The following is a 17317-nucleotide window of genomic DNA, read 5'->3' on the forward strand; positions in this document are numbered from 1 at the left end:
ACATGGGAGGTGGTTTATGTGGAGCATAAAGAACAGGCATGGAGCAGTTGGGGTGAATGGCCGTTTTTGGAGTGCAATAAATTCTATGTTCTTAGATCTAATTCTCCATGCGCAGTTAGGAGATGTGTTGCTGATGTCAGTATCCAGACCTCCCATAGATTGGCAATGAGGAGTGGCAAAGGCCAGTTAGGAGACATTGTTTCATTCAAACACTACTAATACAGTATTGGATTTGACAGGCTCACACACCTGCCAAAAATAAAGCCTACAATGCTTGCTATCTGCTTTACTGACTGTAAAGAGTTAAAGTAGGACTCAACAACAATTTTTACAGATCAGGATGTCAGAAATTCCCTTATGATTATCACAAGCTTTATTTAGCATATTAATATCCATATAGAATAGAATTCACTTAAGCTAACACCCATTTCGTTCAATATTGTAAAACCTCACCTCCAACTGCTGCCATTAATGTTATAACAGCAATCCCATTGGTACTCTATCCTGGCGTGGTATCGATTCAAAGTGCTTTCCAGACACAACTCCAATTTAGAAAGTGAAAATCTATATTGTATTTGTGCAACTGTAACTTTTTCCGTTGTTCAAATTTATAGTGCAATAATTTCACACAGCAACCATTTCATTAAAACTGAGTGAAAATTTTGTATACCTATGTATACACTTCAGTAAAACCATAGTGACAATGCTGCTTTACGCTAGGATTGCATGTGAATTTAATTTTTTTCACATACTTTGTGACTGACATGCTGATTTCTAACATTTTGTGCATCGGAAATAGTTATTACCAAGACCGCGTCATACTGGTTGCTAAAAGGAATTAATGCTGCATGTATATTAATATTTTTATATTGTGTTAAAATCTAGTCTATTGATCTCCACTTTATAGGATACACACACAATTTTACACTAACTAACTGGTAATACCTTCAACTTCTGCTATCAGTTCTTCAACTTAAAAAGTTGCTTGAATGTGTGATCTCTATGAATATATGAATTAGGTGCAGGAGTAGGCCATTCAGCCCCTCAAGCCTGCTCCGCCATTCATAGCTGATCTGATTGTGGCCTCAACTCCACATTCCTGCCTATCCCCAATTATCCTTTGACTCCCTTATTAGTCAAGAATCTATCTACCTCTGCCTTAAAAATATTCAATGACCCTGCCTCCACCGTTCCTTGCAGAAGAGGGTTCCAAAGACTATCGACCCTCTGAGAGAAAAAATATTCTCTTCATCTCAATCTTGAATGGAGACCCTTTATTTTTTTAATGGTGTTCCCTAGCTTTAGTCTCCCCCCACGAGGGGAAACATCCTTTCAGCATCCACCTTGTCAAGTCCCCTCAGGGCTCAATAAGATCACCTCTCATTCTTCTAAGCTCTAATGGATGCAGGCCCACCCTGTTTAACCTTTCCTCAAAAGTAAACCCCCCCTCCTCCCCCATCCTAGGTATCAAATAAGTGAAGCTTCTCTGAACTGCTTTTAATGCAATTATATCCTTCCTTAAATAAGAAGACAAAAACTGCATGCAGTACTCCAGGTGTGTTCTCACCAATGCCCTATACAACTGTGACAAAACATCCTTACTTTTATATTCTATTCCCCTTGCAATAATTGACAACATTCCATTTGCCTTCCTAATCACTTGCTGTACCTGCACACTAGCTGTTTGTGATTCATGCACTAGGACACCCAGATCCTTATGCACCTCTAAATTCTGCAATCTCTCCCCATATAAGTAATATACTGCTTTTCTATTCTTTTGCCAAAGTAGATAAGTTCACATTTTCCCACATTATACTCCATCCGCCAAAATTTTGCCCACTCACTTGACCTATCAATATCTCTTTGCTCCTTATGTCCTCTTCACAATTTACTTTCCTACCTAACTGTGTGTCATCAGCAAATTTAGCAACAATACATTTGGTCCCTTCATCCAAGTCATTGATATAAATTGTAAATAGTTGAGGCCCCAGCATGGATCCCTGGGGCACTCCACTTGTCACAGCTTGCCAACCCGAAAACGGCCCAGTTATGCCTACCCTCTCTTTCCTGTTAGCTAACCAATCCTCTGTCCATGCTAATAAGTTACCCCTTACACCATGAGCTATTATTTAGCACAGTAACTTTTGATGTGGCACTTTGTCAGATGCCTTCTGGAAATCTAAGTACAGGACATCCACAAGTTCCCCTTTATTCATGCTCCTTGTTACTTCTTCAAAGAACTCCAATAAATACGTCAAACATGATTTCCCTTTCACAAAACCAAGTTGGCTCTGCCTGATTGCATTGAGATGTTCTAGGTGCCCTGCAATAAGCTCCTTAATAATAGATTTCAGCATTTTTCCAATGACAGATGTTAAGCTAACTGACCTGTTTCCTGTGTTCTGTCTCCCTCCTTTCTTGAATAGAGGAGTCATACTTTCCAATCTGATGGGATCTTTCCAGAATCACAGGATTTTTGGAAAATTAAAACCAATGCATTTACTATTTTAGCAGCCACTTCCTTTAAGACCCTAGGATAAAGTCCATCAGGACCCATGGACTCGTCAGCTTTTAGTTCTAATAATTTTCTCAGTAGCCTGTCCCTGGTGAATGTAATTGTTTTAAATTCTTCCCTCCCTTTCACCTCCCGATTCCTGAAGACAGCAGTTCAAGTAGACAAGGTTGTAAAGAAGGCATATGGAATGCTCTCCTTCACTGGCAGAGGTATAGAATATAAAAGTAAGGATATACTGTTGGAATTGTATAAAACACTGGTGAGGCCACAACTGGAGTATTGTGTGCAGTTCTGGTCACCACATTACAGGAAGGACGTAATAGCTCTGGAGAGAGTGCAGAGGAGGTTTACAAGAATGTTGTCAGGGTTAGAAAAGTGTAGCTATGAGGAGAGATTGGATAGGGTGGGGTTATTTTCCTTAGAACAAAGAAGGCTGAGAGGTGACTTGATTGAGGTGTGTAAAATTATGAGGGGAATAGATAGAGTGGACAGGATAAAATTGTTTCCCTTGATGGAGAATTCTAGAACCAGGGGACATAGATTCAAGATAAGTGGCAGAAGGTGTAGGGGGACATGAGGAAGAACTTTTTTACACAGAGGGTAGTGGGTCTCTGGAATTCGCTGCCCAAGTTGGTGGTAGAGGCAGAAACTCTAAACTCTTTTAAAAAGTACCTGGATCTGCACCTTAAGTGCTGTAAGCTGCAGGGCTATGGGCTGGGTGCAGGAATGTGGGATTAGAAAGGGCACCTGGGTGTCCTCAGGCTGGCATGGACAAGATGGGCCGAATGACCTCCTTCTGTGCTATGACTTTTCTATGGTTCTATGGATTCACACTTATTTCTGAGATGTTACTTGTATCCTCTATAGTGAAGACGGATGCAAAATATTTGTTCAGTTCGTCCGCTGTTTCCTTATTTTCTATTATTAATTCCTCAGACTATCTCTCTAGAGGACCAGTGATCACTTTACTTACTCCTTTCCTTTAGTCGAAGCTCTTACTACCTGTTTTTATATTTCTAGCTAGTTTTCTTTCATACCATAACTTCCCCCTTCTTCTTCATCTGTTAGTCATTCTTTGCTGTTCTTTATATTCTGTCCAGTCTTTTGACCTACCACTCATCTTTGTGGAATTATGTTTTTTCTTTCAATTTGACACTAGTTTTAACTTTTTTAGTTAGCCAAGGATGGTGTGTCCTTCCCTTAGACTCTTCCTTTCTCATTGGAATGTATTTTTTCTGAGTATTCTGAAATTTCCCCTTAAATATCTGCCACTGCATCTCTACTGACTTATCTTTTAAATGAATTTCCCAGTTCATTTTAGCCAGCTCTGTCTTCATGCCCTCTTAATTACGCTTATTTAAGTTTAAGACACTAGTCTTAGATCCCCCCCTCTCTCCCTCAAATGAATGTGAAATTAAATCATATTATGATCACTGCTACCTAGGGGCATCTTCACAATGAGGTTATTAATTAATCCTGCCTCATTGAACATTATTAGGTCTAGTGTAACCTGCTTTCTGGTTGGCCCTAGAACGTGCTGCTCTAAGAAACCGTCCCGGGAACATGAACTCATCATCCAGGCTACCTTTGCCAATCTGGTTCGTCCAATCTACACGTAGATTGAAATCACCCACGATTATTGCAATACCTTTCTCGCTAGAAAGCCTACTACGCCTGGCATTCCCAGGCAGTCTTCCCTCCAGGTACTAACCAGGCCTGAGTCTGCTCAGCTTCCGAGATCAGACAAGATTGGGGCATTCAGACAAGTATTGCTGTCGACTTACTACAGGTTTAACAATAATATAATCATTTCTTCTAATTTTCTCACTGCGGTGTGGTTTTGGGCAAGTGCAAGGAGGATACTTCAGTCAAATTCAATTGCATAGAATTCAAATCAGTGCTAATTTCTGCCTGTGCCCTAATATGTACTAATTGTTACCAAATTCTAATTTGATCTTGTTTATTAACATTGCTTTTCTGAAAAAAAATAGCAAGATTTAAAATAACACAGTGGGATAGGGGAGGTTTTTTTTAAATTGCAATATTCTTGGTTGCCTTGGTTTTTGTAACTGTGATGCCAATTATATTTTGGAGGTTTGAAGAGTGTTGGGGTGGGAAGGGCAGGGGGAAGCCCAGATGAACACATTGTCCTTCTCTAACCTGGAGAGGGGGAACATTCAACAACATTTCACTCTGGATAGACCTTGTCAATCGTCCTAATAACCAGACACAACACACTTGTCACAGTACTGAATCATTTGCCAGTGTTATCTAGAAAATTAATATTGGAAGAGCTAGAGAAGTGTTGTGTGGAATGCTATATACACTCATGTATTGTATTTAAAATAGCTTCTGTTCTTTTTCAATAGTTACACACCACGATTACCTAAAGCGGGAGAAACGATACATGGGCACAAGTTTTTTATTGGATTTGGAGGAAAAGGTGCCAATCAGTGTATCCAGGCAGCACGACTCGGAGCTAAATCAGCAATGGTTAGCAAAGTAAGACTAAAAACAATTCTAGACTAATAACTTGTATCTTTGTTGTGGAAGGAGGGACCATGAGGAGAATTTGGCCTTTCTGTGACCTACCAAGTCCTCAAATTGCCTACAGAATAATAGACGCTACAAACATAATTGTTGGTGCACATTCATAGAGTCATTACGGCACAGAAGAAGTCAGTCAAGTACATGTCGGTCCTTGTTCTATCCTCGTAGCCCTGACAAGTTTACATGCCTCGGGTGTCCATGTAATTTTCTTCTGAAATCGTTCATCATCTCTGTTTCCACCGCCCACATAGGCAATGTTCCAGGTCAATATCATTCGCTGCATTTAAAAAAAAAAGTTCTTCCTCACATCAACCCTGTATCTTGCCCTTTAACTCTGTGAACCCTTAGTCCTTGCACTATCAGCTAATTAGAGCAGCTTTTCTTTGTCCACCTTATCTAGACTTGTCATAATCTTGTACATCGCTATCAAATCTCTTTTCAACCTTCTATGCCCCAAGGAGAACAACCCCAGTATCTGTAACCTAACCTTGTAGCTAAATTCTTTCATCCCTGGAAGCATTCTGGTAAATCTCCTCTGCACTGTCTCAAGGGCCGTCACATCCTTCCTAACATGTGGTGACCAGAACTGCTGATAATACTGTGGTTATGGCCTAACCAGAGTTTTATGTAAGTGGAGACCTTATCAATGTGTTGTATAAGGTTTAGAAAAAGATTCTCTTGAAATGCAACTTTGTACTTGTAGCCTTGCTAATCACACTCTGAAATTGGCTAAATCTGTTGACTATTGCATACAAAATCTTTTCCTTACCCACTGTTGCTAATTAGTATCCATTTATCAGGCATGTTTTTTTCAAGTGTGATTTCCTTGTACTTACCAATGTTAACATCAAATACCACTCTTTCATCCATCCCCTTAACTGGTCCAGATTCCTTTGAATTTGGTCTGTCTCATTTCCATTAGTTAGCGGAATTTCTATCTTATATTATCAGAGCATAAGAACATAAGAACTAGGAGCAGGAGAAGACCATATGGCCTATCAATCCTGCCCCACCTTTTAATACGATCATGACTGATCTTAGGCTCCATTCCACTTCCCCACTCATTCCCCATATCCCTTGATTTCCTGAGAGAGCAGAAATCTATCTCTGCCTTAAAAATATTCAATGATGGAGCAACCACAACCATCTGGGGTAGAGAATTCCAAAGATTGACAAACCTTTGAGTGAAGAAATTCCTCCTCATGCCTGTCCTAAATGGTCAGCCTCTTATTCTGAACCTGTGCTGCCTTGTTCTAGACTCCCTAGCCAATGGAAACAACCTCTGTGTCTACTCTATCAAGCCCCTTCAGAATCTTGTATGTTTCAATGAGACCAACTCTCATTCTACTAAACTCCAGGGAGTATAGGCTCAATATACTTAGCCTCTCATCATAGAACAACCCAGGGACCTATCTAGTGAACCTTTGCTGTACTGCCTTCAATGAAAGTCTATTGTTCCATAAATATGGAGACCAAAACTGCGCACAGGATTCCAGGTGTGGTCTCGCCAAAGCCCTGTATAAGTGTAGCAAGACCTCCTTATTCTTGTATTTCAATCCTCTTGCAATAAACAGAAACATGCCTTTTGCCTTCCTAATTGTTTGCTGTGCCTGCATGCTAACTTTCTATGTTCCTTGTGCATTGAAGTCTCTTTAAACATCAGTAAATTAGTATAATTCTAAATGTAAAAACAGAGATGCTGGTAATACTCCTTAGGTCTGACAGATTCTGTGGAAAGAGAAACAGTTTAAATGGCCAGGATCTTCCGAGTAAAGAAAATTAGGAATTGGGTCCATTTCCGGGGACCGACCCTGCTGATCTCTAACATCCGCATGGCGTGGTGATCTTACAGAAGGCAGCCAATTAATGATAGCTGACAGGGCAGCAATATGGGAGGACCAATGAGAGGGCCTGCCGCACCAGATAACCAGCAGCCCCATTGGGTGAGGTGAGTGCCTCTGAGGCAGGTAGGTGAATGTGACGGTGCCTCAAAAAACTCTTGAATGGCTGCTGAAAGAAAAAGGGCCTGGAGGTCTTAGGGCCATCAGTGTGAAAGGGGAAAAGAATGATTATGGCCATTTCAGCCTTGCGGCTCTGTTACTGGGGGTTTGAAAGGAGGCTCTCCGGCCTGCCACCGGGAAGCTGCCCCCAAATGGTTCTGGGCTCCAAAGTCAACGGGGGAGCCCGTGCATTACCAGGAAAGTTCCAATGGTGTGGTATAATGATAACCCTTGATTGGCTCCTCAGTTAGATCAGTTGGCTGCCCATTCCATGGAGCGGACTGTCAATACCTGCAGGAGCCTGCGCCTTGGAAACTCACTAGAAGCGGGACAGCGTCAGAGGAAGGATCCGGAGGGATGTTGGTACCGATGAGTTGTTGAAGCTTAACAGCCTTCACAAAGGATCTTTCTTCCCCTTAACGTCTCTAACCCCATCCCTTCCTCTAATCTCGCCCTTTCCCACGTACTCTCAATACCTTCCAACCTTCCCCTCTCTGATCAGTCTTTAGCAAAGGCTTCAGCTTCATCCCCTTCTGTTCCCACATCAGTGAATTTTGAGTTCAGCATGACACTTGAGCTCTTTTTCCGTTGCCTTCGCTTCAGTGGCCACTACTTGGCTAGGCGTCTTCTACCCACAGAGTGGACCCTTTTATCCAATTACTGTATTGTCTTCACATAAACCCTCCCTCTGGCCTCTTAACCTCTCTAGATCTTTTCACTGAGAACTGCTGGCATGACATTAGCCATCTCAATTTCTCTGCTGCCATCACTCATTTTAATCTATCTCCCTCTGAACTTGCAGTACTCCATTCTCTCAGCTCCAATCCTAATATTGTCATCCATTTGTTATCAACTTTGCTTCCAATTTCCACCCTTCTCTTGCCATCACATGGTCTATCTCCGACCCTCCCGTTTCCTTTCCCTGACTTCTCTGCCTCCATTTTTGGGGTGATCTATCAACCAATATTCGCCATAAATCCACTGACTCTCATAGTTACCTTGACCACACTTCCTCACGCCCTGTAAGCAGTCTATTTCCATTCTCCCAGCTTCTGCTTCTTCATTGTATCTGTTCTGATGATGCAACCTTTCATATTAGAGTTTCCCACATGTTTTGCTTTTTGCTGAACCGAGGATTCCTCCCCTCCATGGTTAGCAGGGCTCCCGACTATGTCAGTTTTATTTCATACACTTCTCTCACTCCTTCCCCTCCTCCCAAAAACAATAGGGTTCCCCTTGTCCACCTCAACTTCCACTCCACTGGCCTCTGTAATCAACCTTTCATCCTCCGCCATTTCCGCCACCTTCAACATGATGCCATCATCAAAAGTATATTCCCATTCCCCATTTTAGAATTCCGAAGAAACCAGTGTCTCCACTACGCCACCACCTCCCCTGGGTGACCACTTTGCAGAGCACTTTCTTTCAGTCCGCAAGTGTGACCCCAAACTTCTAGTCAGTTGTGATTTTAATTCTCCACCTTGCTCCTACGCTGACCTTTCTGGCTTTGTCCTTCCACAATGTTCCAGTGAAGCTTAACTTAAGCTCGAGGAACAGAAGATCATCTTTTTCACTGGGCACTTTACATGCTTCTGGACTCAACATTGATTTCAACAATTTTTCGATTATAACTTCTGCCTCATTTTGTTTCTTTTTCTTTGTTGGTTTATTTTTTTTCACCCTTGGTTCTCACTTTTTCGTTTTCTTTTCTTTTTTCCTTTTTTTCCGTTTGGGAATGGCGACTTTTCATGATCCTGCCATTCACACCTCCTCTGGACACATCTTTTGTTTCTTTACTTGTCCCTTTGGCCTTGCATCATGAACCCTTTTGTCATTTAATCTCTCTTGATTTCGACCCTATCACAGACCTTCCCTTTTGTTTTTCTTATCATACTCTTTTCCCTTTGCCTCGCTCAAATCTTATTACATTTCTAGCTTTTCTGATGAAAGATCACAAACCTGAAATGTTTGCTCTGTTCTTCTCTCCACAGATGCTGCCAGGCCTGCTGAGTATTTTCAGCATTTTCTGTTTTTACTTCAGATTACCGGCATCTGTAGCATTTTATTTTTGTATTAATTCTAAAAGTAGCTTCTTCCAGGTTTATAAATTGTGTGCTCCATGGGGCCTGTGTATTACTGATTTTCAATCCAGGTGGCTTTAATTCCATTGAGTTGATCCTTCTTTGAAAGCCTCGCATGAGAAACTTTGTCAGATGCCTTAAATTCAAAGTAAGATAAATACACTGGACAGTCCTTACCCACTCATACAATTACTTCAATTGAAAAATACATTATGTTTTAGAGAACATATTAGCAACTGTTCATGGCCATCATATTGTGCAGATGAAGGCTGAATAAACTTGTCAAAACTCCACTGGGCTACTGATGAATAGGGAAGCTAGGCTGTTACTGGCAACAACTCATACAACTTTGTTTTGAAAATGCTTTCACTTAAATTGCATCTTGAACAATTTCAATCTCGCTATCAGAAATTAATTTAAAGATGGTTTCTCTAATAAGATGGAATAAAGTGTTTAGTTTCAAGAAGCCATCACCTAACCATTCTTTCCCTCGCAAAACAGGTTGGGAAAGATTCATTTGGAGATAATTACATCGAAAACTTCAAAAGTAATGGCGTGTCTACAGGTATTACTTCAAAATTTTGTCTTCTCTTTTGGAGAGATTATTTATCTGCAGTGGAGTTATTGCAGATCTCTTGGACATTTCTTAGTTGCCTCTTTTTCTGCCAGAAGCTGCTTTTGCTTGATATAGTTGTAGTTGTAAATAATTTTTTACAGCTGTAACTAAACACAATTGATTGGAGACCGGTTTGGCATAAATCAACCCTCAATACATTCTAATTACATAGCTGTATCTCAGTGTGAGAATTATTATTACACTCATATTGATTTCTCATTACAGTCTATGTGGGTCAAACAGATGAAGCATCGACAGGAGTTGCCCCTATTACAGTGAATGATGAAGGTACTGCACAGGATTGACATTTTTATGCTTCCTCCTTAGCTGACTTAAAAAATGTCTTTAATTAGGAAAGAACTGTGTAAAATTGGCCTGTTTTTTTAATTTGAACAAGAGTATATAATAAACGTTCATTAGTCTGCATTTGCAAAGGCTTGGCAGTAGGATGCCTGCCCATCAATTTTTGCAAGAGTACGTTGTTGCCTTTTAATATGAACAGAAGGTAGAAGATTATTAGCTGGCCTCTTGCCATACAGAGATTTCTTTGAAACCCTGCAGAAAGTTAAGTAGGTTAAGGGAGGTTATTTTTGTGACCTACCTGTGAGTGTAGTGTTGTGGAATACCCTCAGATCACAAAGACAGAGAGAAGAAACTCCTGAGCCACCACATCATAAACCAATAAGCAACATAATTGTATCCCAAAATGTGGGCCAGCTAGATCCCTCAGATTACTGCTCTTTCAACTCAATAAAACCCCAGAACCAGAAAGCAATCTGATTTTAAAAACGGTTTACAGTAAAATCTCTGATTGGCTCGGTCACAAAAATGATGAAGCACATTTTACCAAACAAAAATCTATTTGGCCACAGTCACCATAACCATTCTTCACTATGTACACCATTACCAGGTTAAGATAGGGACGGGGGGGGGAGGGGGGGGGGGGGTGGGCAGCGGTATCATGAGACTGAGATTGGGATGAGAAGTGGGGGTTGCGGTTTGCAAGGTTTGGAATGTGACGCGGTCTTGGAGAATGGGAAGCAGTCCAGAGATTGGCGCTTGGGAATTTTGGAACTGAGGTTTGAGGAGGGAATAGTGGCCTGGTAGTTGTGGGGAATAGGCTGGAGTGTAGGGAGAGATGAATGTGGGCCCCTTAACTTCCTGTAGAGTCAGGAGCTGTAGCAGGAAGCAGTGCCAAGAGAGGAGGAATCCATAAAGGGTGGAGCAAAACCTGGAACCTTACTGTGGCTAAATAGTGAGAATTATTTTTATTGGTGGATGAAGGGCAACAAGGGAATGGAGACTGAGCATTATCACAAAGCACTGGAAGCATCACATATTCCAAGAATTGAGATGAAAAAGGGCTGAGTATGGAGCAACAGCATCTGCTCCAGTAGTTCTCCGGACCTGGGAGGAGCACACATCCTCCTTGAAACTCTACAGAAAATTCTCTGCCATACCTTTAGCGATTTCCAGCAGTCACTTTAAGTCATAGAATTAAATTCTGTGATTAAAAAATAAGCGACAGAAACAAGAGTGATGCCCTAAAATATTTAAAGCAAATCTCATCAGATATGATTATTGAAGAACTGAAAAGTCAAATATATTGAGGTCAGCGTGATTGGGTGTGTGAGATGTACAGGGGGAAATTGATAAAAACACCTACAAAAAGCAGAAAACAAACAAAGATCAAAGGAAATCAAAATAATTAAGGACAACAGACAGAGACACAATTATATGGGAAGATAGCGAGTTTAATTCATGAGTCACCTCACTGTAGCCCGATTATATTTTGTTTGAGTGATGAATACTTGTGGCTTCAAGGAGAACTGGACTAGTGCTATGAAGCCTGACAGTATAAGGGAGCTGGATTAACAAACACCCGATAAAGCAACAAGATCGTTCAAGGTTCATAACTGGTTCTTTGAGAATTCAGCTCATCCGCACTTGGGTTAGGATCTCGTACAAGCGAATTCTCAATGTCATCGGTATTCATTTATACACAACAGTGTGTTAAAGGTAATTATAATTTTGTCATTTCTCATTCACGGTCTGCTGATAGTTTGTGTGAAAAGGAATTTCACTATTAGTAAACTGAACAGCACCTTGGTAAATCTTTCGAATAGTGTTTTGTGTAATGAAATCATGAACCCATTTATAAGGAGTGGGTGTATGATTTTGTTATACATTGTGCACAGAGGAAATCTACCCCCATGAGCAACACACTTCAGATGCTAGTATTGTGAAACAAAACATAAAGCAAATTCTGGAAAGATTCATCAGGTCAGACAGTATGTAAGAGAGAAAAGACTGGACATTTTGGCTATGGATCCTTCCTGAGTTTGGGTAACAGTTCTGAGGAAGGATCCAAACCCAAGACACCTTGCCTGTCCTCTTCTGCCATGGTTTGAGCATTGTAACTTTTTACTATTACAGGACAGAACGCAATCATCATAGTAGCTGGTGCTAACCTGCTGTTAAATTCAGAAGATTTGGAGCGAGCTTCCCAAGTAATCGGTTGTGCGAAGGTGGTTGTCTGTCAGCTAGAAATTCGACCTGCCATCACATTGGAAGCCTTGAAAATAGCTCACAAGGCTGGAGGTGGGCACAATGTTGTTTAAAGATTGAGCAATGGTGTATCAAATTATTCTAATTTGATGAAGATGATTTTCAACTTGCTGCCCCTTATAGGGTTAGGCAGTTTCTATAATGGGCAACTATTCCACAATGCAGAGCCCAAACAACAAGTCAAGAGTCTTGCCTGATGTGTTCGGTTAGTTAACTGGATTTTTATTTCTGAATTCTCTCAGATTAAGTCACATTCTCAGATTAAAGCTATCACAGGGAAGTGATCAAGCAGCATCCTTGTTTGCCATGATACCACCATCAGCTTTCTGATGTTGATGTGTCATTCTGCTAGTCACTGAAGGGTAACACTATTGCCATATTTGATCATTTGGCTTGCAATTTTTCATTTCTGGAAGCAAGATGTGCCTTTAAGTTGCATAATCCTGTGATAGATGTGTGTGGTTAAAATTGCAACAACAGCATTTTTTCTCCTCTGATTTTTCAGCCTCTGAGCTGCCATTCTCTTTAGAATCAGTGAAACATGAAGTCCTAGACGCCTATTAGAGGAATGGAAAAAGATTATCAACATTTATGTTTTAATTCCTTGTATCTTGGTTTCTTATGAATGTCCTTGTTTACCTCCATTCTACTGTGTTTTGTTAATATATTCTGTTTTCTCAATATCTGTCTTTTTTTCTTAAATTGACAGAGATTATGAACCATGCTATTTTGCAAATATGTCATTGCTATGTAATCTGATGGAGTAGTTTCATCACTCAAGAAACTATGGATCATGATATTTAGGGGCTTCCAGATGCAGTTAGACAGTGTGTTTTGGGTATACATTATTGTACACAAGTGGCAGTAAAACTCTGGAAACTACTGAACCCATTAAATCCTTAAGGTATGAGACCTTCCCTCACCTTTCACAGAAGGGCATCACGTTTTGCTAAATGCAGAATAACTGCAATCACAATTGTTCCAACAGTGAAATCAGAAGGCGAAGTTTGAATACTTAGCTTTAAACTGTGGAGAATTGGGAGTAATGTATGGCCATAAGTGAAGGAGTAGTAAATCCTTGGCCAATTGATACTGGTAAATTGGAGGAAGATTAGAAGATTACCGATGTATGAACAACCCGCGTTATCAAATGTGATCTTGTGCCTTTTGTCGATTTTCAGCAGCTCCTACCTTGGCCCAGATAAACAAGTGTAAAAAGGAGGATTTTGTCAGGTGAAGCATTGATGCGTTCCAAAATTCAAATTGAGATGTGAAGGATACTTTTCCCTGACCGATCCTATTTCTTGTAAAGCTATGCTGTTTAATTAAGCATTGTGAGTGACAAGTAGTTGACTGAAGAGCATTCTGGATGATGCTGCCTTTATTACACATTCACAGAAATGTCACTAGATCGGAATACAGAGCTGAAATGCTGGCTAATTGTTCCTCACTCTGACCCAGGCCAATTGTAATGCCCTTAAAGCCAACCTGAATAAGATCAACTAACTCGGCAAAGATCAGAGATAGAAGCTGGCACCTTTTTTAAGGAGCATCTTCAAGGAGAGGCAGAGACTTTAAGAGGGGAATTACAGAACTTATGTCCTACACAGATAAATGCAAAGCTACCAATTGTGAAGCGATTAAACTGAGGATGGGTAAGAGACCAGATCTGTATGAGCACAAAGATCTTGGGGGGGTTGTAAAGCTGGTGGAGGTTATTCTCCATCCCAACCTTTGCTTATAGATCAGACATATTGAGGTGTAACAGTTAGGTTTGAAGTCTGTCTATCACAATTGGGTCATATGTTTGGTGTGAAATCACTTTTCTTTAAAGAAAAATGTAGAATAATCACTTCAGCAGAGTGGGGAGTTTAAACTTAGTACTCGAGACTGTGATGTACATATACTGTAAAATTTATTAGGTGCAGGCAACTAGAGAGATAGTTGATAATATTCTGAGGATAATGTAAAAAATAAAATCAAAGATGATCAGCAATGGTCTGCTCAAATTAAGGAATATTATAGTTATGTAACTGGAAGTGTACTGGGTCATTTCGTTTGTTGACAAGAGTAATTTGATGAATTGCCTGGTATGTTGAAAGATTGAAACCGTCCAGAGATTAAGCAATTCGCGTGTACTATCTTGCAGGATCAGTGAAAGGCTAAATAATTAAAGGATTGTCAATACATTAGCTGACATTCAGTTTCGCAAGCTAGCATTGGGAAACCATTTTTCAATATTTTTTGGTCATTGAAGGGAAAGAAGAGTGCAGAGGAGTACCTTTTGCTTCCCTGTGTTATACAACAAAATTGTACAGTTACCAAATATTTCTTAAACTAAAGTTTAAACTAGAAATTGAAGTGCCAAAATAAAAACCCTCAGGTAAGATTTTCCCTCCCGCCAAATCTACTTCAGGCTACAGGGAAAAGCGGACAATGGGGGAGTGGGTTGAGCTGAGCTGCTCTTACGAAGAGCTGGCATGGACAAAATGGGCTAAATGGCCACCTTCTGTGCTGTAACCATTCTATAACCCTAAATCAAACTATAGGGAATGACTTCCCAGTGAGAAGTGCAACTTTAGCCTGAAATCTAAGGATGCCTGATCCCTGAGCCTAGCACTCTCAAAAGGCCCTTAGGCAGGATTCTCGTTGCAACTGTGGATGTTTGCAATGATGGAGTTGTTCTATGATACACAGGAGAAATCTCCATGTTTGACATCTTTAGAGCCGTCTAATAAGGCGAAATATCATATTCAAAGATATCCAGGTCAAGCTTAATCTGATGCATCAAAATAACATTCAGGCTTGGGCTGAGAAGTGGCAAGTAACATTCAAGTACCCAAGTGCCAGATAATGACTATCTCCAAAAAGAGAGAATCTAACCATCTCCCCATGACATTCAATGGCATTACCATTGCTGAATCCCCCACTACCAACATCCTGGGAGTTACCATTAATCAGAAACTGAACTGGAGTAACCATATAAATACTGTGGCTACAAGTGCAGGTCAGAGGGTGGGAATTCTATGGTGAATAACTCACTCCTGACTCCCCAAATGTCCACAAGGCACAAACCAGGAGTGTTAAGGAATACTCTCCACTTGTCTGGATGAGTGAAGCTTCAACAACACTCAAAAATTTCAACAACGTCCAGGACAAAGCAGCCTGCTTGTTTGGCACCTCATCCATTACCTTGAATGTTTCACTCCTTCCACCACCAATGTACAATGGCAGCAGTGTGTACCATCTACAAGATATACTGCAGCAACTCACCAAGGCTCTGTCAATAGCACCTTCCAAAACCTGTGACCTCTACCACTTAAAAGGACAAGAACAGCAGATGCATAGGAATACCACCACCTGCAAGTTCCTCTCCAAGCCACACAACATCCTGACTTGGAACTATATCACTGTTCCTGTCACTGGGTCAAAATCCTGGAGCTCCCTCTCTGAGAGCACTGGGTGTACCTACACCCCATGGACTGTAGCAGTTCATGAAGGTAGCTCATCACCTTCTAAAGGGCAATTAGGGATGGGCAACAAATGTTAGCCTAGCTAGTGACACCCACATCCTGTGAAAGGATTTTTAAAAAATCTTAAAATCAAGTGTCTTTTATTATTTCTATGAAAAGGAAGACTACTTTGAATAAAAATTGCATTTCCTTTACTTTTTAATAATTTTGTGTTTTTTACTTTTTTTGTTTGTTCTTACAAGTTGCCTATCCGTATTGAGTGAATTGTTATCATATTTGAAATAAAGTTGAGTTGAAGTCTGTTATACATGGCTGTAGAATCAAAGCAATCTTTTGATCTCATAAACCACAAATACAAAACTAAGATCGCTTGGATGATAATCATGTTACAGCCTCACATCTCTTCTCCTCCTCCATTACAGTGCAATTTTGTTTTGTATTTGAGTGGTTGTGTTGCATATGGTCTGTTATTATTTTGCCATGCTGACCTTCTCGAACAGCAGTTTTTAACATGACTGCAAGAAAGGGAAGTGCAACTGCAGTTAAGGCATAAGTCACCTGCTGGCTCAAATTGCATATGAGGATCAGTGGGTGTTTCAGAGCACTAAACTCTTGTCTGTAGGCGTGTCTGACAGAGAGCCTCATTGTCAAAAGAAAGTGTTGCCTTGCAAATGATGAGCTCATACTAACATGCCCTTTACCAAAATAGCTTTGTTCATTACAAATTGCATTTAACTAGTTCTTACTTAAGTGTCCCAATTTCCATCTGCATAAACACTGAGAAAAGGTTTCAGATGGTTTTGCTCGAGAACTGGATTGCAGAATTTAAGGCCACTAAAATTTTGAAAGAACAGTCAGGTCTTATTCATTTAGTTCTAGGTTTCCTATTCCATATTTAATGAGAACTCGGGTTTTGCACTTCTACATAAACTAAGAGCTAATGGTGGCGTTACAATGAAGGTGTGCCTTTGACAGAAAGTGTGTGGGCCTCCTACCATTGACAACGCTGTTGAAGATACTGTTAAATATATTTTAAAAAGCCAACCTCCAGACATCCAACAGAATCGGAAACCAACGTTATTATTGGTCTCAAGAATTATTCTGGAATCTCTAGATAAACCAAAAATATGGAACTGGATTCTTCCTTGTAGCTTTGAGAATTATAAGTTTTTTGAGTTTGGCTTGAAGTTTCAGTAGGATGGTGAGGGGTCTCAGGTGTCCATTCAAGTGTCATTCTTGTGGAATCACATTATATAATATAAAAGCACTAAAAGTAGATATGCATATTGATCCTTTGTCTGACAGCAGTTTAAAAAAAATGTATATCTATTTTTCTTCTCTCAGTAATCCAGTACAGATGCAATTCCTGTAATTTTGCAGTGGTAACACAAATGTAATACCATCCTGAGGACATCATCCAAATGGGACTTTTTTAAAATCCAATATGGAGATCACAAATACCTCTTTACTGACAAAACAAGTAGATACTCTTGGGGAAAAAAGAAATTTTCTAT

The 17317-nt window shown here is 40.3% G+C and overlaps 1 protein-coding gene across 4 annotated transcripts in view; it reads left to right on the plus strand.

The window, feature by feature from the left end:
• Positions 1-17317, plus strand: part of rbks (ribokinase) — a 169231-nt gene that overhangs the window by 40452 nt on the left and 111462 nt on the right. For 3 of the 4 annotated variants that reach the window (XM_078542706.1, XM_078542703.1, XM_078542702.1), the window contains exons 2-5: positions 4885-5017; positions 9648-9711; positions 9988-10050; positions 12199-12363. In XM_078542706.1, coding sequence (XP_078398832.1) covers positions 4885-5017; positions 9648-9711; positions 9988-10050; positions 12199-12363 — 425 coding nt within the window. The remainder of the gene's footprint in view (positions 1-4884; positions 5018-9647; positions 9712-9987; positions 10051-12198; positions 12364-17317) is intronic. The other variant, XM_078542705.1, reaches the window with a different exon arrangement.

Source organism: Cetorhinus maximus, chromosome 5 (assembly GCF_964194155.1).
Source record: "Cetorhinus maximus chromosome 5, sCetMax3.hap1.1, whole genome shotgun sequence".
NCBI lineage: Eukaryota > Metazoa > Chordata > Chondrichthyes > Lamniformes > Cetorhinidae > Cetorhinus > Cetorhinus maximus.